Source organism: Lithobates pipiens, unplaced genomic scaffold (genome assembly GCF_037356315.1).
Source record: "Lithobates pipiens isolate NorthernLeopardFrog02 unplaced genomic scaffold, aLitPip1_a1.2 Scaffold_23, whole genome shotgun sequence".
NCBI classification, from domain to species: Eukaryota; Metazoa; Chordata; class Amphibia; order Anura; family Ranidae; genus Lithobates; species Lithobates pipiens.
The window spans coordinates 135,675,289-135,700,487 of NW_027507785.1; the positions used below are offsets into that span (position 1 = coordinate 135,675,289).

Sequence of the window (25,199 nt, forward strand, 5' to 3'; positions counted from 1 at the left end):
ACGCTAAAGCGCCTGAAAAACGCCCCAGTGTGAAAGGGATCTCGGTGTGAAAGCATTCGGGCTTTTACATTGGGATTGCAGTTGCGGCTTCTTTCAGGCGCTTTTTTTAACGCTAAAGCGCATGAAAAACGCCTGAAAAACGCCCCAGTGTGAAAGGGGTCTTATAGCTACAACGGCTCGCGGGATCGTGTTGACCTGTCACAGTAGAACGACGGCAGCTGGTCGGCAATCGGTTAGGCTATGAAGATTTATTTTTAAAAGAAAACCCTTGAACAAAATCACCTTTGCTTTCAGATGTTTGCAGTAAACCTGATGGTGACACAGGGGATGAAGAAGTGGAAGCAGTCTCCTCTTCATCTTCCAGCTCAGCAACTGGCATAAGTGGGTTTTGAATTGCCCGCGCAAGCTGTGTTGGGCTGGATGGGATGCCATTCTCCAACAAGAATTCATCAAGGTCCATGTACTCCAGGTGGAAAGATTCGCCATCATACGGAATGGTCTTATCCCAGATAGGTGGCATGAGTGCCGCAGAAACGGAGAATGAATTTCCATCAAAGCTGTCATCTTTGTCCAAATTGGTCTTATCTTTTTCTAGGGGAAAAAACAAACACACACATAAGAACACTAGAATGTATATTTAGAATCTGCATTAACTGCAAACAAAATAGAAAAATCAGTCTGTAAAAAATTATGAATCTACATTACTAATTTTCTATGAAAACTCTAAAATAATCTAGGATATCATATGCGCTTTCCACAGTCCTACCCTCTAAAGCAGTGGTCTCCATGGGCTGAATGTGGCCCTTTGCTTGCCTTTAACCCTCGTAGCACTTTCCCTCCCCACTGACACCAGCGACGACATGGCACTTTCCTTCCCCACTGACACCAGCCACAGGGCACTTTCCTTCCCCACCCACAGGGCACTTTCCTTCCCACCGACACCAGCCACAGGGCACTTTCCTTCCCCACCCACAGGGCACTTTCCTTCCCACCGACACCAGCGACAGGGAACCAAGCCTCCCCACCGACGCGGAACCAAGCCTCCCCACCGACGCGGAACCAAGCCTCCCCACCGACGCGGAACCAAGCCTCCCCACCGACGCGGAACCAAGCCTCCCCACCGACGCGGAACCAAGCCTCCCCACCGACGCGGAACCAAGCCTCCCCACCGACGCGGAACCAAGCCTCCCCACCGACGCGGAACCAAGCCTCCCCACCGACGCGGAACCAAGCCTCCCCACCGACACCAGCGACAGGGAACCAAGCCTCCCCACCGACACCAGCGACAGGGAACCAAGCCTCCCCACCGACAGGGAACCAAGCCTCCCCACCGACAGGGAACCAAGCCTCCCCACCGACAGGGAACCAAGCCTCCCCACCGACAGGGAACCAAGCCTCCCCACCGACAGGGAACCAAGCCTCCCCACCGACACGGAACCAAGCCTCCCCACCGACACGGAACCAAGCCTCCCCACCGACACGGAACCAAGCCTCCCCACCGACACGGAACCAAGCCTCCCCACCGACACGGAACCAAGCCTCCCCACCGACACGGAACCAAGCCTCCACCGACACGGAACCAAGCCTCCCCACCGACACGGAACCAAGCCTCCCCACCGACACGGAACCAAGCCTCCCCACCGACACGGAACCAAGCCTCCCCACCGACACGGAACCAAGCCTCCCCACCGACACGGAACCAAGCCTCCCCACCGACACGGAACCAAGCCTCCCCACCGACACGGAACCAAGCCTCCCCACCGACACGGAACCAAGCCTCCCCACCGACACGGAACCAAGCCTCCCCACCGACACGGAACCAAGCCTCCCCACCGACACGGAACCAAGCCTCCCCACCGACACAAGCGACAGGGAACCAAGCCTCCCCACCGACACAAGCGACAGGGAACCAAGCCTCCCCACCGACAGGGAACCAAGCCTCCCCACCGACAGGGAACCAAGCCTCCCCAACGACACAAGCGACAGGGAACCAAGCCTCCCCACCGACAGGGAACCAAGCCTCCCCACCGACAGGCCACTCCGACCCCCCTATAATCTGGGACAGATTATAAGGACAGAGAAAAGGCCCTTTGTTTAGAAAGTTTGGAGACCCCTGCTCTAAAGTACAATAAAACAAAATTCTAAGCCATGAAACATTACAAAAATTAAAGGAATCTAAAAATGCATTGAACATGGCATCTCCGTTTTAAGGTTAAACACACTTTAAAAAGAAATTAAAACCCCCTCTACCCCAACTTTACAGTCACCAATAGAAGCCGATATCTCAGGTACATGCTTCACACTGCCCAGTCTGCCCAAGGCCACCACATCGCTGACATGCTCTAATATTCCAGCTTGCCCTGAAACTCACCAATTCACTGTGCCCATTCAAAGAAACAGTCATCCCAGGCACAAAGGCAATTGATCTCAAAAGACAAGCCTGACAAATGTGTGTTTATTCCAGAGAACAGAGCAGCAAGAGACAAAAGTTAGCAACAGACTTTGAGGTCTGTACCACTGCTGTTGAATTCTTTGAGTTCACTGAAGGACAGAGATAGTCATTTTCTGGATTATACTGCCACCTATAGGAGGAATGGACACTGGCAAACAAAAACAAAAAAATTCTGTAGGCCACCCTACAATAAACCCTCTTCCTTCCAGCATTCCACAACTGGAGCAAGCAGTTATCCAGAGCATGATCACAACTAGGGCTGCAACGAACGATTATTTTCATAATCAATTAATGGGCCGATAATTTTTTCGATTAATCGGATAAAAATCACAAAAAAAACCCAAAAACGTAATGTTACATTTTTTCGTTTATTTAAAAGTAATAATGAAAAAACTGGGACACCAATGACGGGGCGCTATTCCTCCCACTGACACCAATGACGGGGCGCTATTCCTCCCACTGACACCAATGACTGGGCGCTATTCCTCCCACTGACACCAATGACTGGGCGCTATTCCTCCCACTGACACCAATGACTGGGCGCTATTCCTCCCACTGACACCAATGACGGGGCGCTATTCCTCCCACTGACACCAATGACTGGGCGCTATTCCTCCCACTGACACCAATGACGGGGCGCTATTCCTCCCACTGACACCAATGACGGGGCGCTATTCCTCCCACTGACACCAATGACGGGGCGCTATTCCTCCCACTGACACCATGGATCGGGCGCTATTCCTCCCATGGACACCATGGATCGGGCGCTATTCCTCCCATGGACACCATGGATCGGGCGCTATTCCTCCCATGGACACCATGGATCGGGCGCTATTCCTACCATGGACACCAATAACAGGGCGCTATTCCTACCATGGACACCATTGACGGGGCACTATTCCTCCCACTGACACCATTGACGGGGCACTATTCCTCCCACTGACACCAATGACGGGGCACTATTCCTCCCACTGACACCAATGACGGGGCACTATTCCTCCCACTGACACCAAAGACGGGGCACTATTCCTCCCACTGACACCAATGACGGGGCACTATTCCTCCCACTGACACCAATGACGGGCACTATTCCTCCCACTGACACAAATGATGGGGCGCTATTCCACCCACTGACACAAATGATAGGGCGCTATTCCACCCACTGACACCAATGATGCGGCGCTATTCCACCCACTGACACCAATGATGGGGCGCTATCCCCCCCCCCCAGAAACACCAATGTGGCTCTATTTCCCCCCCCCTCCCTCCCAGGAAAGCAAATGATGATGGGGCACTGAATGTTGTGTGTGCTTTTACTGGGTACAACTTGCCGATAGCTGCTACCTTTTTTTCACACTCTGTGTGTAGCTCGGCTCAGTGTCCTCACAGATTCTCGCCCTCGCCTCTCTGTTCCCTCGAGGCAGCAGCGGGCGGGCTGAGATCTGTGTGAATGATCATCATGCGACATCAGCGAGGAGGAGAGGCACGCCACGGACGTGCAGCGGCGAGTGCGTGCCTGGTCACAGAGAGCGCCGCCGAGGACACAGGACAGATGACATAGGAGGAGAGGATTTATTTCGGTTTTTTTCAACGAACAGACAGGCGGAAGGTGCGGACCAACTAATCTATAATGAAAATCGTTGACAACGATTTTCATTATCAATTAATCATTGCAGCCCTAATCACAACACAGAAAGGTAAAACTTGTGCCCCTCAATGGACCAAAATAAAAATTATTTTATCTCCCGCTGTCAAATTTTAAAATCAGTATGGCTATGCATGGCTCCACCCACACAGCTGCGTTATTCACAGGATTTATGTGAATGTACCACAAGTCCCATGGCAGACAGCTTGTAGTTCTCAGTAAACTGCAAGTATTAATAGTTCATCGATTCTTCCTGCACTTCAGTAATGCCTTACGGGAAGTACAGGCAGACAGCTGTACTGAGTGTCTGCAGGAGCCTGGCACTGCACCTGCGATCCAATGATCAAGTCCGTAAATTATTGTTCATATTATTTTTTATTACAAGAGGTGAACCTAACCTTTAAAAAGGTATTCTGTGTTCTCATCAAAGTTCTACCTGCACACAGCCCAGGGTTGCATAAGCCATCCTCTGACCACCTTTACTAGCAATGGAGAGTTGTCCTAGTCCTTGGTAAACCTCTCCTCTATGTCCACAAGCTACCAGTTGAGAAGAACAGGCCTCCAGAGAATTGCTCTCTGTACTATCCGCAAAAGGGACCAAAAGACTTTTGTTTTGTTTTTATTTTTACAAAAAGGTGCTTTGTTGTCATGGAGGTGAAACACACAGCATATCCATTGGTACAGTACAGAGAATTGCATGAAAGAAATATTTGTGCACAAACAGTTTTACACAAAACATGCAGCAAAAGTTCACAGTCATAGGGACAGAAATACTCAGTAATTACAGTCCAAACAGTTATCTAGCAGCATATATATTGACTAGTATTTATGCTAAAATGTGTAGTCCACCTTAGTATACTAATCAGAAGTCCAGGGGGTCCAAACTTTTTCGTATTTCCATTGACAACACCTATTTATATATGTAATCCATCATACATAGGTAGGGCAGCTCCAAATCAGTGCTTTCCAGAAGGGGGGGGGTTGACAATCTATTTAAGGAGTATTTTTTTTAGCGTAAATGAGAAGGTACAAAATCAGTAATTTGGAGTGATGAGAGCGTTGTTAGTCATCAAGAACCCCCAATAAGGCCAACTCAGGTAGCATTGGAAGGGACAGTTGCAGTCTAGAGTTTATTTCCCCAAATACCTTCGTCCAGTAGGCAGAGATAATAGGACAGTCCCAGAACATATGAAAAAAACTTTCCTATGTGTGCTTTGCATCTAGGGCACTCAGGGTCTCTATCCGGAAACATTCTGTGAAGTCTTTGGGGCGTGTAGTACATTCTTTGCAAAAATTTTACCTGAATGAGTTTGTCGCTAGAGGCGAGAACTAATTTGGGGCCATACGCCAAACAGTCCTCCCATCCTTCCCTGTCTAGTGAGGGTATGTCTCTGTGCCATGTTTCCCATAATTTCTCTAGCTTGGGGGAGTCAGTGACCAGGAGTGCACCATACAGAGTGGATAAGGGTTTAGTTAGATTGCCTGGGACCAGAAGTTCCTCTATAGGGTCAGCCTGGAGGATGTGCAGGGGAGGGAATTGAGCCCTGGTAGCATGTTTAAGTCGTAGAATTCCATCCAGCTAGGCAAATTATATTTTGCCCTCAGGTCTGTAAATTGTAGTAGGGTACCCTGAGGCATAATATGGTCCAGTGTTGTGGTACCATGTCTGGCCCATAGCTGGGGATCTGGGATGGAACGGATGTGTGGTAGGGTGGGGGGGGGGATGTGCCGCAGACCACCGATCTAGCCGCTTAAAGTGCCGCCGGGCAGCAGTCCACACTTGCCATGTCGCTCTAGTTGGTCCCAGTGTCGTCTTGTATGCCCCAGGTCCCCTGGAGAAAAAGCTGTGGAGTCCAGCCAGTGAGCCCAACAGCTTGCCTCCAGACAGACAGCCAGAGCTCCACTCCAAATAACAGGATCCTATACATTGTCTATTTCTTTAAAGAAGGCAACAGGGATCCACACTCATTTTGAGTAAATTAATGCGACCCAGTAAAGAGGCAAAGTCGCCAAATGCCAAGCATTTGGATCTTTGAGTCAACAGGACAGGCATCAGATTATTCCCAATGAAGTCAGAGTGGCTTTTAGTTACCAGGAGCCCCCAGGTAGCAGAACTTCTCAACCCAACGTGGGGGGGGGGGGGGGGGTGTAGGCCACTCCAAGGATAGCGGGGGAAAAGTATCAATTTGGCCCAGTTGATCCTAATACCCGAGTATCCTCCAAAAGTATCAAAACTACGTAAAGTGGCAAGGAGCGAGGGGGCCCGCGTCATTAAGGTACAGTAACACATCGACCGCATACAGGGAGAACCGCTCTTGCAGCTTACCTAGTCGCAGGCCCAGCACATCTGGAGCACACATGATCAGAATTGCCAGGGGCTCCAGGGCGAATAGGCTGGGGGTGACCGAGCATCCCTGCCTCGTACTACCCAATCCTAGGGGGCATGTACCAGTATTCACTCACTGAGGAGGGAGCATCCCTACATAACGGGAAAGGCTCCCCCGCATATGCATAAAAACAGCAATATCTGTGTTAAACTTCATCAACTCCTAGAAAAAGCAAAAATGAAAAAAATAGTTTGGCTGAAGTGCAATATAAGGATGAACTGGGCACCTTCCATGTAGGGGAAAAGTAGATATTAGAAGTACAGCGACAATTTAAAGCATATTCCCTGAGCGTATCCAATCCGGAAGTATTGCAAGAGACAGACAGAGACAGACAGACAGAGACAGACAGACAGAGACAGACAGACAGAGACAGACAGAGACAGACAGACAGAGACAGACAGAGACAGACAGAGACAGACAGACAGACAGACAGACAGACAGAGACAGACAGACAGACAGAGACAGACAGAGACAGACAGAGACAGACAGAGACAGACAGACAGAGACAGACAGAGACAGACAGACAGAGACAGACAGACAGACACAGACAGAGACAGACAGAGAATCTCTGCATCTTAAAGCGGAGGTTCACACAAAAATTGAACCTCTGCTTTTCGGAACCCCCCCCCCCCTCTGGTGTCACATTTTGGGGGGGGGGGTGCAGATAGCAGTCTAAGATAGGTATTTGCACCCACTTCTGGGCACAGACTACCACAGGAGTCTATTCCTCTTCCTGTCCCACCGCGCTGTCTGCTGGGACACACACGGGTCACATCTTACAACATTGCAAACAGGGATATTAAAGAGGAAGTAAACCCTGATGAGTTTACTTCCTCTTTCATTCCCTGCAAAGGTAAAGCATAATGGACTACTATGCATCGCATAGTAGTCCATTATGTGTCACTTACCTGACACAGGAGCCAGCGAAGTCACCGCTGTCCCCTGTAGTCCGGCGCATCCATCTTCTCGGTGGGTCTCGCTGCTCCGACGCTGTCATTCGGCGAAGCCACGATGATGTCACTCCCGCGCATGCGTGCGGCATATTCGCCGTTGACGGTGCCGTGCTCAGTGCGCCGCTGTCTACGGCGCATGCCCTGTAGACAGCGGTGCCTGTCTTTTCGGCAAATATCTCCTAAACCGTGTAGGTTTTAGGAGATATTTCTTGGACCTACAGGTAAGCCTTAATCTAGGCTTACATGTAGGTCAAAGTGTGTTGTAAGGGTTTACAACCACTTTAAGTCAGGCACAAGTGCAACAAAGGGGGAAACAGTATACGGGGCCCAGCCTCAGCCATGGAGGATGTTCGCCCCTCATTAACCTCCACATGTCAGGCAGTCATTAAAACGGAGGGGGGTATCGCAAATCACAGCCATGATATTTTGAAGGGCAGAGGGGTCACCAGCCCTCAGCGGTGCAGCCATCTTGGACACACCCCCAGGAAGGTGGTGAAGAAGCACCAGTACCAAGATGGTGTCCAAAGCAGGAGACTTGAGCAAGGAGGGAGGAAGAAACCAACTGTTCTAGAAATCCAAAATGTAGTCCCAAAATATTGCTCCAATGAGGACTTTCATGGATGGGGAGAGAAGCCCTCATATGCTGTTTGATTGGGAACTGTTGAGTGATCAGGTCAAGATCTAATCTTTGGCGGTGGACACACAAGTCTGTTGAGGAAACAAACTCACAAGAGAAAGATTCTGTGGTAGATCGCTATGATTGGAAGAAAGGGAAGTGCCTTGGAATGGATTTTCTATCAACACCCAACAACACTCCTCCAAAGGTTCAGAGATATTAAACCCTGTATAATGGGAAGGGGCATAAAAGGGGAAAATGCTGTGAACTCCTTCACCAAAGAATCATGCTGATTAACATTGCCTACAGGTGACAGAAAGTTTCTACTGCCAATACCTAACAGAGCCACTCTGCTGGACCTTGCAAGTAATTGGCCCCATCAAAGGAATGCCACCTGCTAGAGCTAACGCAAACTGCGTATACTAGGTCATTTGCTCTGAGGGAGAAGTTCTGTAGTCCACACTGACAAGCAAGTTAAAGCCAAAATATCCTGACTGGGGGTCCCCCCATGGGCAAGGGAAGGTCTATTAACCTGTATGGTGGTGGCACAAGGGTTAGAGGGCAAACAACTAAAAAGACTATGCTAGAGGCAAGGGATTAGCCTGTAAACCTACAAGAGCCCCTATTTGCCCCTGGATGCCTGAAGGGCAGGCTTCTTGCTTCCAGCCTGGTTGGCTGCCAGAGATTATGGCTTAGCGAGCCTGGGTGTGCCTACACCAGGAGTAGGCAAAGGGGAATGATAGGACTCACATTGCGCCGAGGCAGGTGAAAAATCTAACCTTTAGTGATATCTTTGAAGGAAAATGCCAAGTGTAGGTCTTAAAATAAAAAAACGTTCCTCAAAGACCAGGCCTGATAGGCCCCCTCACCTCCCAGTACTTTTACCAGGATGCTATTAATGGGACACACACTTATATGCATTTCGCAAGCCATTACAACTGAATTGTAGGGTTCCAGAGATCCGCTACACAGGCCCTTTCAGGAAGGGGGTTAACCATGGCAGTGGAGAGATCTCTTTTCAGGGGTTTCACTTTCCTAAGGTCACAACCAGAACAGGTTGAAGGTGAACCTCCCTTACTAGTATAGTGTTTGAACGGATCAATATTTTTGATTTGATCAGAATTATATTAGCGTCCCTAGTAGTTTAGGTGTTTCCAAAAATGTGGCATTAGCGGGATCAGCCCAAACACCTGCTAGCACCTGAATTTAGCCCCTTTGCCCAGCCAAGTGCCGTATCAATTGATAAATGTCACTTACAAAACACAAACACACATACTTGCTGCGTTTGCAGTCAGGCCTGATCCCTACAAACGCTAACAGTTAATTTTTTTGGTAACGATTTTGCCTGTGAGTCGCATTAGTTGTACCAATAAATTTATAGGCCAAAATATCCAGACAGAGGTACACTAGTGAAGAGGTCTACACAGTACTGAGCATGACAGATGAGAGCAAAAGGGGAAACCGTCTGTCAGATTTAGGCTCAGTATACGAATCTGTAGAGAGCAGCGACACCCTGACAGATAGCAGGGACCACTACTCCGCCGTCAGAGCTAAGGTCAGGCGTACCAGACCCCGTTCTGTTGTTGAGGTGCAAGAACCGCAGGGCTCTTGTATGGAGCAGAGAGCCAGTACTAGTGCCACTCATTCTTCTGGTGAACTGGGAAGCACCAGCGGCCTAGTAAATCCTGGTCTTCGTCAAACCAGCACTGCAGTATCACTTGGCGATGGGGAAAGTCACAAAAGTGCAGATCAAGCTGGTGTGGTGGCTAGTACAAGTAGTGTCCGGCAGCCACCATGAGTTTGTACACAGGCCCGTAGAGCCCATAGTGCCCTTCCAGGTGCATATGCCAATCCTAATTGGGAGCCCACCACTTCTGCAGCGCCCGTACTTCCACCATTCACCGACTAATCCATAATTCCGGTGATTTTTATTGACCTTTTTTTTTTTTTTTTTTTTACAGAAGATCTCTATAGATCTATTGTGGACCAAAGCAATTTGTATGCTGGTCAATTCATCGCCGCTAATCCCCAGGTGACCCTTGCCAGAGAATAGAAACCTATTACGGTTTCCGAATTTAGGACTTTTCTGGGCCTATCACTCCTCATTGGCATAATTCAAAAAATATATATTTTTTTTTTAAAAAAAGCGCTTAGTGGTCATATTGGTCCACTGACCCAATTTACCATATGCCCAAGTTCTCTGCTTCCATGGCCAGGACGCGATATGAGCAGATCTTACGGTTCATGCATTTCAAGGACAATGAACTCTGTCGTCCTTGAGGTAATCCCGAATATGATCGGCTCCACAAACTTCGGCCCCTTGTAAACCACTTCAACCAACAATTCGCAGCCTTGTTTACTCCCGATCAAGTTGTCTGCATTGATGAATCCATGACTCCATTTTCTGGCCACTTCAAACAATATCCCCCCCAGCAGGCTTGCCAGATATGTGGTCAAGATGTATAAGCTCTGTGACAGGGCAACAGGCTATACATATAGTTTTATGGTTTACGAGGGAAAAGACAGCACTATGGAGCCCCCCCAACTGCCCAGACTACATAGGGAGCACTGGCAATATTGTTTATGACTTGGTGTCACCCTTATTCGGAAAGGGGTACCACTTGTACATGGACAATTATTACACAAGCGTGCCACTTTAGTCACATTTTTGATTGTGGAATTGGCACATGTGGCACTGTGTGATATAATCACGGGGCTTCCCTCAACGGCTTGTAGATTCCCGACTTAGATTGGGGGGGTGGGGTTTAGAGAGCCTATTTGAAGTGTAATAATTTGCTCGCAGTGAAGTGGGGGGGGGGGGGCACACGGAATGTTTTTGTTCTTGGTGGAGGGCCGAATTGCCCCCAACATTAGGGGCGGATTGCCCCCATGCTTCAGCATATATTTTTTACAATTTTTTTGGCACAAATTGTTTTATGGTTATCGTTTGCTTTTCAGCTACGCCATTCAGCTGCAGCACGGATTTTGCGTGGTTATACCAGAATGATGCCTGCAGGTTTAGATATCATCTTGGCATCATTCTTTTAGCCAGCTTTCATGTAAAAGCAATCCTAGCGGCCAATTTACATGCAGTAGGAATAAAAGTTCCCCTTCTGCCGTCTTCCATGGTTTTCTCTGGCTCTCCTGTCCCACCGGGGAACCTGAGAATGAAGCTGGTAGGCTTGCCAGCTGACAACAGAGCTGATCGGAGACCAGAAAAGCTCCAATCATCTTTATGGCCCAATAAACCAGAAGCTACGAGCATTTTATGACTTTGGTTTCGACGGATATAAACAGCACCATTTGGAAAGTAATTTATCACACTGATTTTGGTGTGGCCAGATGCTTTGAGGGCAGAGGAGATCTCGGCCCCAATTTTTCTAAAGTCCATGGAATCTTTTATATTTTGCCACACATTCAGTAAATTTACAATTCATGGCATGGGTATATGTGGAATTACACGCAACATACATTCTGCTGCTTCTCGAGTACAGGGATACCATGTGCAAGACTTTTTGGGAGCATAGCCATATGTACAGGACCCCCGAAAACCAGACACCGCCGTCAGGATTTCTAAGGGCGTAAAATGGCGATTTTACTCCTTACTACCTATACACAGTTTCGGAGGCCCTGAAATGTCAAGATAGCACAACCCCCCCCCCCTCATAACCCCATTTTGGAAAGTAGACACCCCAAAAGGTATTTGCTAAGAGGCATAGTGAGTATTTTGTATTTTCTTTTCTATTTTCAAAACTTTGTGACAAAGTTGCCTCTCGGCAAATAGCTTGGGGTGCCCATTTTGGGGGGTGGGGTGTGCTATCTTGGCATTTTATGGCCTCCAAAACTGATAGGTAGGTGAGGTGTATAAACAAACATTTAAGCCCTTAGAAATCATGAAGGTGGTGATTGGTTTTCAGGGTCCTGTATACAACTAGACCCCCAAAAAAGTCTCACACGTGGTATCTCCGTACAGAATGTATTTTGGGTGTAATTCCACGCGTACCCATGGCATGTGTGAGCAATACATTTCAATGACAACTGTGTAAACAAATTTTTTTGTCATTTTTCAATCACCTGTGACAAAAAAAAAAAAAAATATTCAATAGGCTCAGCAATTTCCTTGGCATGTCCACTTTACAAAATGGGGCTGTCCTGCCATTTTAGCACCTCAGGAGGCAGAGGAAAAAAAAAATGTACCCTGGTTTGTAGATGCTATAACTTTTGCGCAAACCAATAAATATTACTCTTATTTAAATTCTTTTTACCCAAGACATGTGGCTGAATACATTTTGGCCTAAACGTATGACTAAAATTGAGGTTTATACCTTTTTTGTAATAACAAAGTAGAAAGTGTTTTATTGCATTTGTTTTGCAGGTATGGTATATCTAAAATACTCTATTTTCGTAAAAATCCCAGGTGGTCAACAAATACCATCAAAAGAATGCTCTATTCGTGGGGGGGGGGGGGGGGGTGTACAGCTTTGCATGACCACGCCATTACCAGTTAAAGCAGCACAGTGACAAATTGGTCATTAAGGGGGCAAATCCTTACGGTCCTTGAGTGGTTAACTCACTCCCTCCCAGATGGAAGAACCCAAAGCTCTTTGCATCTGTAAGAGGTCTAAAAGACCCAAGGCTGAAGACATAAGGTTGAACCTCCAGATGCAGTTAAGCATGTAAATCAACAAAAGGGGCCCAGTCTCTTGCATGTCTGAGATAATGACAGAAGGCTGGGATTACTCAAAGGCTATATAACCATAGAGAGGCTGTAGGGACCCTCAGTGTCATTCAGATAGTCATTGGGCCGATCACCTCTAAAGCCGTTGGGTAATCAGATATTGAAGGTGCTGTAGCATGCTTAGAAGACCTGCAGTCAGCACATGCAAGGAATTATACACAAAGTCTTAGAGTAACTGCAGAAGAGACCCCGATGACAAGGCAGGGACATGACCATAGACAAAACAAGGAACAAATCCAAAAATATTGATGGATGGTGGAGGATTCTACCTAGAAATGCTGCCACACTAGTTGATACAGATAAAAGGGAAATGAGCAGCGCAAATCTAAAAATCCTGTAACCAAGTAATAAATGGCTTGCAATTAACACATGTGAAACAAATCAATGAACCAAGGAGTGGCAGGAAGATGCTGAATAACGAAACTAGTAGGGCGGAGCTAGGATGCTGACAACATCGGGTGTTTCTGTGATCATGCTTGGGGCTTTTGAGCCTGCAGCAGGAGCCAACTATTATATACAATCATCATGTTTTTGTTGCCTAGTGTCGGACAGACACTTGTGAAATGTAAGTACTTTTAAATTTTTTTTTAATAAACATGCATTATTTTAACGTTATTACGCTGTGGGAGATCTTTTTTCCTTCCTCCTAAAAATCCTTCCATCCATTCGGGAGACAAACTGACAAGGGGACATGTTAAAGACAGCACAATGGAGAGGGGATTTGCCTGATATACAACACAAAAAGCACGGTTGCTGGTTTATAAAATTTGACCAGCTACAATTTCTGTTGAGTTACTTTAGGACTTATGGTGAAGGAGCACATCGAGTGTATAATTACATGAAGAGCTGGATTACAAATTTGCTTTTTATTCAGTGTGGGATTGAAAAAAATTGACTTTTTTTTAAATAGATGCACTTTTGGATCATATTTTTGATTGAAATTGGGAATATGAACTTTATTTTTATGCCAAGTTGCACTTTATTTATGAATTATTTTTGAGATTGAGAAACAAACTATACACATGCACTTTAATGTTTTCTACATATAAGATTAGATGTGATTGAATAATGACAAAAAAAAATAAAAGTTTACAAAAAGTTGTCACTAAATGATATATTGTTCACACATGCCAAAGTTATATGTGGAATTGCACCCCAAAATATATTCTGCTGCTTCTCCTGAGTACAGGCATACCACATGTGTGGGACTTTTTGGGAGTCTAGCCGTGTACGGCACCCCGAAAACCAATCACTGCCTTCAGGATTTCAAAGGGTGCAAATTTTTGATTTCACTCCTCACTACCTATCACAGTTTCGAAAGCCATAAAATGGCAAAATAACACAAACCCCCCCCAATGACCCCATTTTGGAAAGTAGACACCCCAAGCTATTTACGGAGAGGCATATTGAGTCCATGGAATATTTTTTCTATTTTGCCACAAGTTGCAGGAATATTACAAACTTTTTTTTTTTTTTGCACAAAGTTGTCACTAAATGATATATTGCTCACACATGCTATGGGGCATATGTGAAATTATACCCCAAAATACATTCTGCTGCTTCTCCTGAGTACGGGGATACCACATATGGGGGACTTTTTGGGAGCCTAGCCGCGTACAGGACCCCAAAACCAAGCACCGCCTTCAGGATTTAAATATAAAACGCTAACAAAAAAAAAACGTTAGCGATCGCAGGGATCAGGCCTGACTCTGTGAACGCTGCAGTTATGCGTTTAGTGTTTTGTAAGTGACAGTGATCCATCAATACTGCACTTGGGTGGGCTGGGCAGAGGGGCAAAAAGCAGGTGCCAGCAGGTATCTGTGCTGATCCCGCTAACAATGCGTTTTTTTGGAACCCTAAACTGCTGGGGGACGCTAGTATAGATCTGATCAAATCAGATATTGATCTGTTCAGATACTATACCACTACAGGAGGTGTATGCTTTGCGCGTGGGTGTTAGCGATACTGGCACTAACCTAGCGCTGCCTGGGGCAACGCAGACCCTAAAACCTAATTGATATCACCCGTCGGGTGATCAGGGGATTAAACCTTTATTGGGTAATATAAATGCTGGGTGCCCTGATGCTATAAAAAGCAAAACTAACTAACCAGCGTCACCAGTAACACTTATACGGTGATCACTGGTGAAAGGGTTAACTAGGGGCAATCAGGGGGTTAAAACCTTTATTAGGTAGTATATGGGAGTCCCTGACGCTATATAAAAACCTGACGGGGAACCTAACTGGCTAACCAGCGTCACCAGTGACACTTATACGGTGATCGCTGGTGAAAGGTTTAACTCTAGGGGCAATCAGGGGGTTAAAACATTTATTAGGTTGTATATGGGGGTACCTAACACTATAAAACCCTGGCGGTGAACCTAAAAAAATAACTAGCTACCTAGCAGCACCAGTGACACTAATGCAGCGATCAGAAAAACGATTCCTTAGCGACACTGGCAAAAGGGGGTGAAAGGGTTACCTGGGGGGGGCAATCAAGGGATTAAACCTTTATTGGGGGGGTAGGGGGCTACCCTGGACCTAACACTAACTGCCCTGACACTTTTTAAAGTCACAACTGACACTAAATGCAGTGATCAGTAAATAAACGATCACTGCAATCAGTGACACTGTGACTGGGAGGGGGTGGGGGTGAAAGTGTGCCTATGTGTACCTACATGTCAGTGTAGTGTCGGTGCACTTACTGTGATGTCTTCTCTCCTCACCGTCCGGTCAAAAAGACCGCCTCGAGGAGAGTGACATCACTTCCTCCTGCCTGTGTTTACACTACACAGGGAGGGGAAGCTTCTCATTCGCCAGGAGCGATCGCGAGGGGATGGCCAGAAACCAATGGCCATGCCCTCATCCCGGATCGCTCCTGAAGCGAAACAGACCGCCGCAGACAGCGGGAGGGGGTCCGATCGGATCCCCCCACCCGCTGGAAGGCAGGCACGTACGGGTACGTCTTTGTGCCTGTCCGTGCCATTGTGCCGACGTATATTTACATGCGGCGGTCCTTAAGTGGTTAAAGGGGATGTTTAGATTCCTTGTAATAGGAATAAATGTGTTCCTTTCTTTTTTCAAAACCGGTAACCTGTAGAAATTTTTAAACATTGCTTATGGAGATTTTTTTAAGGGTAAAAGGTTTGTTGTCATTGCACAAGCAGGCACAATTTTGAAGTGTAACATGTTGGGTATCAATTTACTTAGCGTAACATTATCTTTCACAGTATAAAAAAAATATTGGGCTAACTTTACTGTTCTCCTATTTGTTCATTTAAAAAGAGTGTGTTTTTCAAAAAAGCGTGCTTGTAAGACCACCGCGCAAATATATTGTGACATAGTATTGCAATGACCGCCATTTTATTCTCTAGGGCGTCTGAAAAAAAAAAAATAATAAAATAAAAGATTTTAACTTGTAAACAGTCTGAAAAATAGGCCTGGTCCTTAAGTGGTTAAAGCGTTTGTTATACCAACCCTTCATATATGTGACTGCTGTATCATGTACTTGCATGAGAAAATCTCCTGTTCTCGTATTGCTTACTTTGAGTAAAATCTCTGGTGTTCCTGTCAGTCCCTCTATTTTCCTATTAAAAACTGACCACACTAGGCATGAGAGCAGAGTGTGGTCAGTAGACTAGCTTTGCTGGGAACTCATTCCAATGATCCCACTTGTCCTGACACAACCCCTCTACACAGCCATTCACTGGGAAGATCAGTGTATTGTTGCTTCTCCTCCCACCAGCTCTTATGCAGCTGAGAACAGAGGGAATGTGATCACTTATAAAAATGTTTTGCATTTAATTTCAATCTGAATGGGTTGTTTTACAAGAAGAGCGTTAATGATCACTTTAAAAACGTTGATATATAGTCACCAGTCAGCGTTGCTGATCAACACCACACCAGACATAAGACACTGTACCATCTGGCGATATGGTAAAAAAAGAAAAAGAAAAGATATTTGTATCATTTGGGGGTATTTGTACCGACCTGCCATTTTAGGGCCTCAAGAAATGCGATAGTCAGTAAATCAGGACTGATCCATTTTCAAATATAGATACCATAGTTTTAAAAAGACTAAATAATATTCACAGATAATTTTAGCAAACAAAATAAGTAGCAGAATACATTTTGGCCCAAAATTATGAAAGAAAATTTGCACAACTTTTAAATAGAAAAATAAAATTAGGTTTTAGTATTTTTATCACATTTTTGCATATTTAGCAAAAAAATAATAAAAATGGAATAATAAAAACCCAGTGGTGATTAACTACAAAAAAAAAAAAAAAAAAAAAAAAAAAAAATTAGAAAAGTTTTATTAGGGTACATGACTGCATAATTGGCAAAATGTGACAGCGCCGAAAGCTAAAAATGGGCAGGAAGGGGTGAAAGTGTCCCAGTATTGGAGTGGTTCTATTATTGAGGTTAACGTAAACCTACAGTGGGGAAAATGATTTGACCCCCTGAAGATTTTTTTCATTTTGCCCACTTACAGAAATGAAGGGTCTATCATAGGTGTGTTTTAATTGATAGAGACAGAATAGCAACCAAAAATTCAGAAAACGCACAATACAAATGTTATAAACTCAGTTGCAGTTCAGGGAGTAAAATAAGTATTGGATCCCCAAGCAAAACATGACTTTGTGAAGAAATCCCTGTCGGCAAGCAGAGAGGTAAAACGTTTCTTGTAGTTGGTTACCAGGTTTGCGCACATCTCAGGAAGGATTTTGGTCCACTCTTTACAGGTCTTTTCCAAATCCTTAAAGTTTCTTGGCTGTCTCCTAGCAACTCGAAGTTTCAGCTCCCTCCATACATTTTCTATAGGATTAAGGTCTGGAGACTGGCTAGGCCACTACCTGATCTTAAAGCGGTTCTCCACCCTAAAGGGGAAGTTCCGCTAATCTGATCCCTCCCCCCCTCCGGTGCCACAATCGGCACCTTTCAGGGGGGAGGGGGGTGCAGTTACCTGGATAATCCAGGTATCTGTACCCACTTCCGGGACAGACCGCCGCAGATGCCCCGCCCCCGTTGTGTTCTGGGAAACAGTTCCCAGGACACAGCGGGGACCAGAAGAGACGTGCAGTGCATGCGCAGTAGGGAACCGGGCAGTGAAGCCGCAACGATTCACTTCCCGATTCCCTGACAGAGGATGGCGGCGGGGCAGCAGAGAGACGAGCGATCGCTCATCATCTGCCGCCGACATCGCTGGACCCTGGGACAGGTAAGTGTCCATTTATTAAAAAAAAGTCAGCAGCTGCAATATTAGTAGCTGCTGGCTTTTAATATATTTTTTTTTTTGGTGCAGAACCGCTTTAATGTACTTCTTGAGCCACAGCTTTGTTGCCTTGGCTGTATATTTTGGGTCATTGTCATGCACCCATCTTCAGTGCTCAGGCTGAGGGAAGAAGGTTCTCATCCAAGATTTTACAATACATGAACCAGTACATTGGCCCCCTCAATGCAACAAAGTCAGCCTGTATCTTTAGCAGAAAAACAGCCCCAAAGCATAAGGTCTCCACCCCCATGCTTGACTGTAGGGATTGTGTTCTTAAGGTCATAGTAAGCATTTTTCTTCCTCCAAACACGGTCAAGCTAATGACAAAGAGCTCAATGTTTCTCTAATCTGACCACAGCACTTTCTCTAAATCATTTAGATGTTTCATTGGCAAACTTCAGACGGGCCTGTACATGTGCCTTCTTGAGAAGGGTGACCTTGCAGGTGCTACAGGATTTCAATCCATGGCTGTGTATTGTTACCAATGGTTTGTTTGGTGGCTGTGGTTCCAACTGGCTTGAGATCATTCACATAGGAGAGGTTGAAAAAAAAAAAAAAAAAAAAAAGACAACCTATGAGCGTGATTTTATGTCACAAGCTCCTTCTTTGTAGTTCATGGCTGATCCCTCACTTTTCTCACGAGGCAAAATGTGTCATGGAGCTCTAGACCGGAGGGCGAGTGATGGTTATTTTGCATTTCTTCCATTTGCGAATAATCTCTCCATCAGTGGTCTCATTCTCACCATGCTTCTTGCTGATGGTCTTGAAGCCAGCCCTGGGCAGGTCCACAATCTTGTCCCAGACATCCTTTGACAGCTATTTGGTCTGATCATGATGGTGAAGTTTGAATAGAAGAAAGATTCTGTGGACAGGTGTATTTTATAGAAATAACGAGTTGCCTAAGGAGCACCTTCTTAACCACTTCAATACAGGGCACTTTCCTCCTTCCTGCCCAGACCAAGTTTCAGCGCTCTTGCACTTTGAATGACAATTGCGCAGTCATGTAACACTACACCCAAACAAATTTATCATTGCTCCCATAAATAGAGCTTTCCTTTGGTGTTATTTTATCACCACTGGAGTTTTATTTTTTGATTAAAAAAAAAACGAAATTTTGGGAAAAAAATAAATAAAAAATTAAAAAGTTTCTTTATTTATATTATATAAATTTTGTAAATAACTTTTCTCCTTCACTGATGGGAGCTGATGAGGCTGCACTGATGGGCTCTGGTGAGGTGGCAACAATATGCAGCACTGATAGATGGCTCTGACAGGCAGCACTGATGAGGCACCGGCAGGAATTACTGCTGGGCACTGATTGGCAACCCTGCTGCTCATACCTGGTGATCCTGGGTGGCATGCTGGGGGCTATGCTGATAATCAGCACAGACCCCCTCTGTCAGGAGAGCAGCCCATCGGCTCTCCTCTACTCGTGTGTCAGCACGAGTGGAGTAAAAGCCGATACACGGCTCTTGCTGTTTACGCTGCGATTGGACACAGCTGATCACATGGTTAAGAGCCTACGTCAGACTGACACACCACACTACTCACTAAACTGCACCTCAATTTATAACATCGTGTTTTTTTTTTTTACTGGATTTTTGGTCGATATTCGGTCTCTATCATTTAAAATACAACAATGATAAAAATGATAGACCCTTAATTTCTGTGAGTGGGCAAACTTACAAAATCCGCAGGGGATCAAAATGATTTTCCCACAGAATTGCTTTGTCTTGCATAAAAGCATCAAATAAAATGGGATAAACTGCAAATGTCAAGCATGAATAGAATACATCCACATAGTTAAGAATTGTACATCTACTTGGACGACAACGATAGCCATATACGGTTTGAATTTCAGCCTATTCTTGCTATAGCATCACAATTTAAAGTAATGGCTAATCCTGCTAGCACTATGGAGTTTGTCAAACGCATCTGTCTGTTCACCGTCCTCTGAGGAATGTACAATGTGCTGCGCTTGTGCAGCTTCGTTGACATTTCCTGCATAGTTCCAGGATGAATGACTGCTGCGCATGCATGGGAGTGACATCATCCCACACGGCCCAATCAAGACAGACAGCACCCAGAAAAAGCTGAGAAGAAGATGCCTCCAAGTGACCTGCGATTTAGCACAGAGTTCTAATCTTTTTTGTGTTTATTAATAGTCAACAGCTACTAAAAGTGTAGCTGCTGACTTTTAATTAACACACACTCATCTGCCCCAGGATACAGCGATGTGGCCCCCCAAACCCTTGATTCTCTCCCTCTCCACAGCATTACAACTGTGGGCACCCAGCTTTGAAAGCTTACGGCTTCACAGCCAGGTGCACTGTGCCTCCTTAATAGTCAGGCAATCTTTTGGGACCTGTGATGTGTCCCAGAAGATTGCAGGGAGAGAGGAACACTAACCAGAAGTCGCAGCGGGTACCTGTCAAAACTGGGTATCCACGCGACCCCCCCCCCCCCAAAAAAAATAATTACATGCTAAATGTGGCATTGGGGGGGGGGGGGGGAGTTGTGGAGAGAAATGCTTAAAGTGGAATTTCCCCTTCAATAATCAATGGAGCTGGGCAGAATATTCCCATGCCAAATAGTGACTCCACCCAATCAGATGTAGCCACTGTTTGGATTTTCAGACAAATATATCTGTCAGAATACAGTCACCAGAAGATGGAGGGTTGGGGAAATCTAGTGATTTCTCTTGCTCTGCCCACAGGACTGAATGAGCAAAATCCACGTGTGTATGACTAGCCTAACATTTGCAGAAAAAGAAAATCAGCAATGGCGACTTCCAGGTTCCTCTAAGTATAATTTAATCTAAATTAGAAAAGAAAGGAACAGTCTCCAATACACAGATTTTTCCAACTGGACTGTCCATATCAGCCAAACTGTAAAAATCTGTCTAATGAGTGGCTCTAATGCCTGGTACACATGATGAGATTATCGGTCGAATTATTATTTATTTATTACTGGATGTAACACACAGAACCCTACCAAAAAAGGTATATAAATGCATTTTTGATGCAATGCGTAAAAAAAAAAGAAAAAAAAAAGAAACAAAAAACACACATACACACGTGTGAACCTAGCCCTAGGATCAGAAAAGTTTATCGCCCTTTAGAAGAGCCCTAGAAGCCAATCACCACAGCAGAAAAAGGAGTAACATCAGGCTGTGTGGCTGCATGCAGGGCAGCCCATTCATTTCAACTGGCTTCCCTACCCGCAGAAATGCAGGGAAAGTCAGCCCCAAGTTTTTTATATATAAATTGTGTACCAAATCACCCTGCATTTGCCAATTTGGGGTACCACGAAGAATTAATGGCAACCCTAAAGAGCAGAGCATTTGTCTGCATGTGAGGAACAAGCGCAATTTAGCGTGCATTCTGAAACACACAGTACCGTGATGCAAGCCTTGGACAGAGGGTGACTCAATAATGAAAATAATTTAAGGGCACCCCGACTGGAAAAAGGTTGAGAAACACTGCCCTACATCACTGCATTTGTTGCTCTGTTGATCCCCACTGAGCAGGCAGATGACAGGTCCGTCTCTGCTCGCTGTGCTGAGACAGACCTGTCAGTGCACCGCTCTCTATGGGGAGATTGGATGAAAATGGACCACCTGTCCATTTTCATCTAGTACGATCCGCTGGATGGATAGAAAATAAGGTCTACATCCACCTGGATTTCACTGACAGGATCGTATTGGATAACAGCAGCGGTCAGCAGACATCTGCCTCTCTATAGGGCTGAATGGAGCGTCCCATCAGGTCCCCCTGAAAAACTGACAGGCAGACCAGACTGGACAGCCCGTGTGAAAGGGCCCTTAGGGAGAAATAGAGAAAAAAAAAAAAAAAAAACACTTGTCTGGTTTAGCCAATTATTTTCTGCACATTAGTCCTTTGTGGTCCATGAACTGGGGTTATGGCATAGATGTATCCTTATATGTGTGCTTTACATACTGTGTGCTAAAAGGTGTCCCTCTTTATCATATAAAAAGTTGGGAGGTAGTTGATCACCTACCATAAGCTCGGTGTAGTTGTATGTCTGCTTTCTTCTAGTCCTACCAATCTCTGCAGCCTATGCACAAGTTCTGATGCATTATAGAACATTTAATATGAATGGACTAATCTTAAACAAAAATGCCCTATAAACAGTGCAGTCATCACTTTTACTGGAGCAGGATTATTAGACCTGGAATATTAATTTATCTGAAGTAATTAAAGCCAAACTCCAGGTACACAAAACTTTTTTTTTTTTTTTTTATAATAGCCACAAATGACAGGAATTTACTTTGTATGCACCAGATGCCTTTGCAAATCAAGCTATTATCTTGTAAGCGTCCCAGCAACATCATCATCGTGCTGTACACAATGGGTGGATCCTTTCATTCTGGTGAAGTAAACCCGCATAAGGTAGGAAGGGAGCCTCAGCATACAGTAAGGCCACTAGAAGGGACACTACTGGGTCACCGACTGATATGTGACCACCTTTCTGGTGACACATTTCCACCAGTCCTCCCATTGCCCTGCATCTGCAAGCTGCCGTGCTAAGCCCTGCCTCTACCAGAAGAAATGTGGGTTATGGCCGATGGCAGCTGAGAGAGGAGGCGCCATGGCCGCTTATATCTCCTCACCCACTTCTCCTGTATCCAGAAAGTTCTTCGGAGGGTTTTCTATGAGTTTCTTCAGCACAAGGGGGAAGGACTCGCCCAGAAGACACCCGGGAGCGGCCGGAGAGGTAGAGGCCTCGACTGAAGGCTCAGGAGCAGACATCCTGATCACAATAACAGCCAACCAGCCTAGGCAGACCACGGCTTCTCATTCACTGAATTATTCATGCACTCTATACGCTGCCTGGTCAGCTGACAGCCTCTATGCAAACGAGTTTTTTTTTTTTCTGCGCTAGCTTTCTCAACCAACAGGCTGTCGACCACAGACAATGACGTAGATCGATGGAAGGCTCTGGGTGACTGTAGGTAATGCGGCACTAAAAGACGCGGCCTGGACTAAGATTATCCATTTAAAAGCAGCCCATTGGCTCCCTCAGCTTGCATTAGGCATATCTAGCGTTCTGATTTGTCGACGCTTTACCTTACGCAACTCTGTCCAAGTCACGAGATCACAAGTCACGTTTTTGGAGGAGAGGCTGTTGCGGGGTCAGCCCCGCCTCTCCTTTTGGGTGTCAATAGGGGGCGTAGAAGCATGCGATGTACATGATTGGTGGAATATGAGGAATGTCGCCGCCCATAGCTTACCACTCCGAGCTGTCACAGGGCTGCAGCACGTGTGGCGAACACGAGTGTCATGTGATGGGGTGACCACCACGTGTTGGGAGGAATGTCAGTGTTCTTTGCTCTGTAGTTGCATATCTGCTTTCTTCTAGTCCTGCCGATGTCTGCAGCCTATACACAAGTGCTGATAAATAAGATATGGACTATTTAATATGCATGGACCAATACAAAAAAATCCCTTATAAACTGTTAGTTTATTCATCACATTCACTGTAGCAGGATTATTAGACCTGGAAGATTAATTTATCTGAATGAAGTAATTAAAGCCAAACTCTCATTTTTCTATACTTAATAGCCACAATGAAAGGAATTTACTTTGTATTCACCAGATGCCTTTGCAGATCACTCTATTATCTTGTAAGAGTCACAGCAACGTCATCATTGTGCTGTACACAGCCTGAGCAGTGCCGTGGGAGGGGCCAGAAGGCTCCACCAACTACAGGCTGCTTGCAGAAAACGACAGGAGGGGCGGAGACCAGACCAGTCACCTGCACAAGGAGATGGAGCAGCAGTGAGCGGTGTTTATTACAGGAAGTTCCTGCACAGAAGCAAAGTCTCACACTGGGTTATTGCACAGCTCTAGAAGAAATTCTCAACGCACACCAAGATTCCAGATTGTTTGGCTGACAACTTCCCACCTTTGGCAAAAGTCAATTGTTCATTTGACTTTTGTCAAGCCAGGTGGTACCATCAGGGGCACCTATGGCTCCAATATCTGTAGAGTCAGCATGAATCGGTCACATTTTGAGCCATGTATGGTGATCTATAGTTTGTTGCAGAAACTTTTTTATTAAATCCCCCCAGATATCTACATTCAAAGTCTAAAGTGGAAGTACGTTTCCTGCTATAGTCATTTCTACCTTCCAGCGATGCAGCGGTTACATCAACCATCATTGTCATCTTCTCCCAAGTGCCAGTTTTTCAGTCTCCTGATTGGCCATGATTGATGCATGCCCAGACCAGCATGCATTTAATAGAAGACTGTGGGCAGGCCAGTAAGTGCGTAGTTTTGCAGAAGAAACTAGACATAGCATGTCTCTCCTGCAATAAAGAGCTGCTGCCTGCTCCCAGTGTTTTTTCAACTTTAGTTTTGGTTACGTAAAGGTGAACTAAACTTAAAGCTGTAGTAAACCCGCACAATAAAAAACAAAAGGGAAAAAAAACAAAAAACCCTGCAAGGGAAAGGTATAATGAGCTAGTATGCAGTACATACTAGCTCATTATCAAATACTTAGCTCAGAGCAAAGCCCCTGTATCGGTGCCCGGTCCACGCCGAGGGAGCTGACATCTTGCCCTTGGCATGTCTTCCGGGTTCACGGCTCCGGCACTGTGAGTGGCCAGAGCCACGATGACGTCACTCCCGCGCACGCGCACAGGAGTTTTCTTCCCGGCAAGGTCTGGCAACGGTGCCGGACCTTCAGCTGGGGCATTCAGAGAGCATACGCCAGCGGCTGCATGCATAGGGAATATCTCCTAAACCTGTACGGTTTAGGGGAAATTCATTTTCCTACAGGTAAGCCTTATTATAGGCTTACCTGTAGGTAAAAGTGTAAAGATTAAGTATACAACCACTTTAGCAGTTCCTCTTTGAAGCCACGCTCCACCCAAAAGAGAAGTACCTGCTTCCACTTCTGCTAACATCGCCTTGGTGATCAGAAGTGGAAATTCCCCTCCATACTCCCTCTCCACAGTCTTCTGGGACACATGACAGGTCCCAGAAGACTATGGGACCATTTACAATGTGCAGCACGCCTGTGAAGCCACAAGCTGTCACAGCCAGGTGCCCACAGTTAACATGCCTATGTTGGTGACAGATGACAGGGGGTTCACCACATCCAATTTGC

General features: G+C 45.8%; 1 protein-coding gene across 4 annotated transcripts in view; it reads right to left on the reverse strand.

Annotated features, from left to right (window-relative positions):
* Window positions 1-25,199, reverse strand: part of TEF (TEF transcription factor, PAR bZIP family member) — a 92,448-nt gene that overhangs the window by 25,498 nt on the left and 41,751 nt on the right. For 2 of the 4 annotated variants that reach the window (XM_077452407.1, XM_077452408.1), the window contains exon 2: window positions 283-591. In XM_077452407.1, the coding sequence (XP_077308533.1) occupies window positions 283-591 (309 nt within the window). Of the gene's footprint in view, window positions 1-282; window positions 592-22,698; window positions 23,030-25,199 lie in introns of those variants that run through there. The other 2 variants (XM_077452405.1, XM_077452406.1) reach the window with 2 other exon arrangements.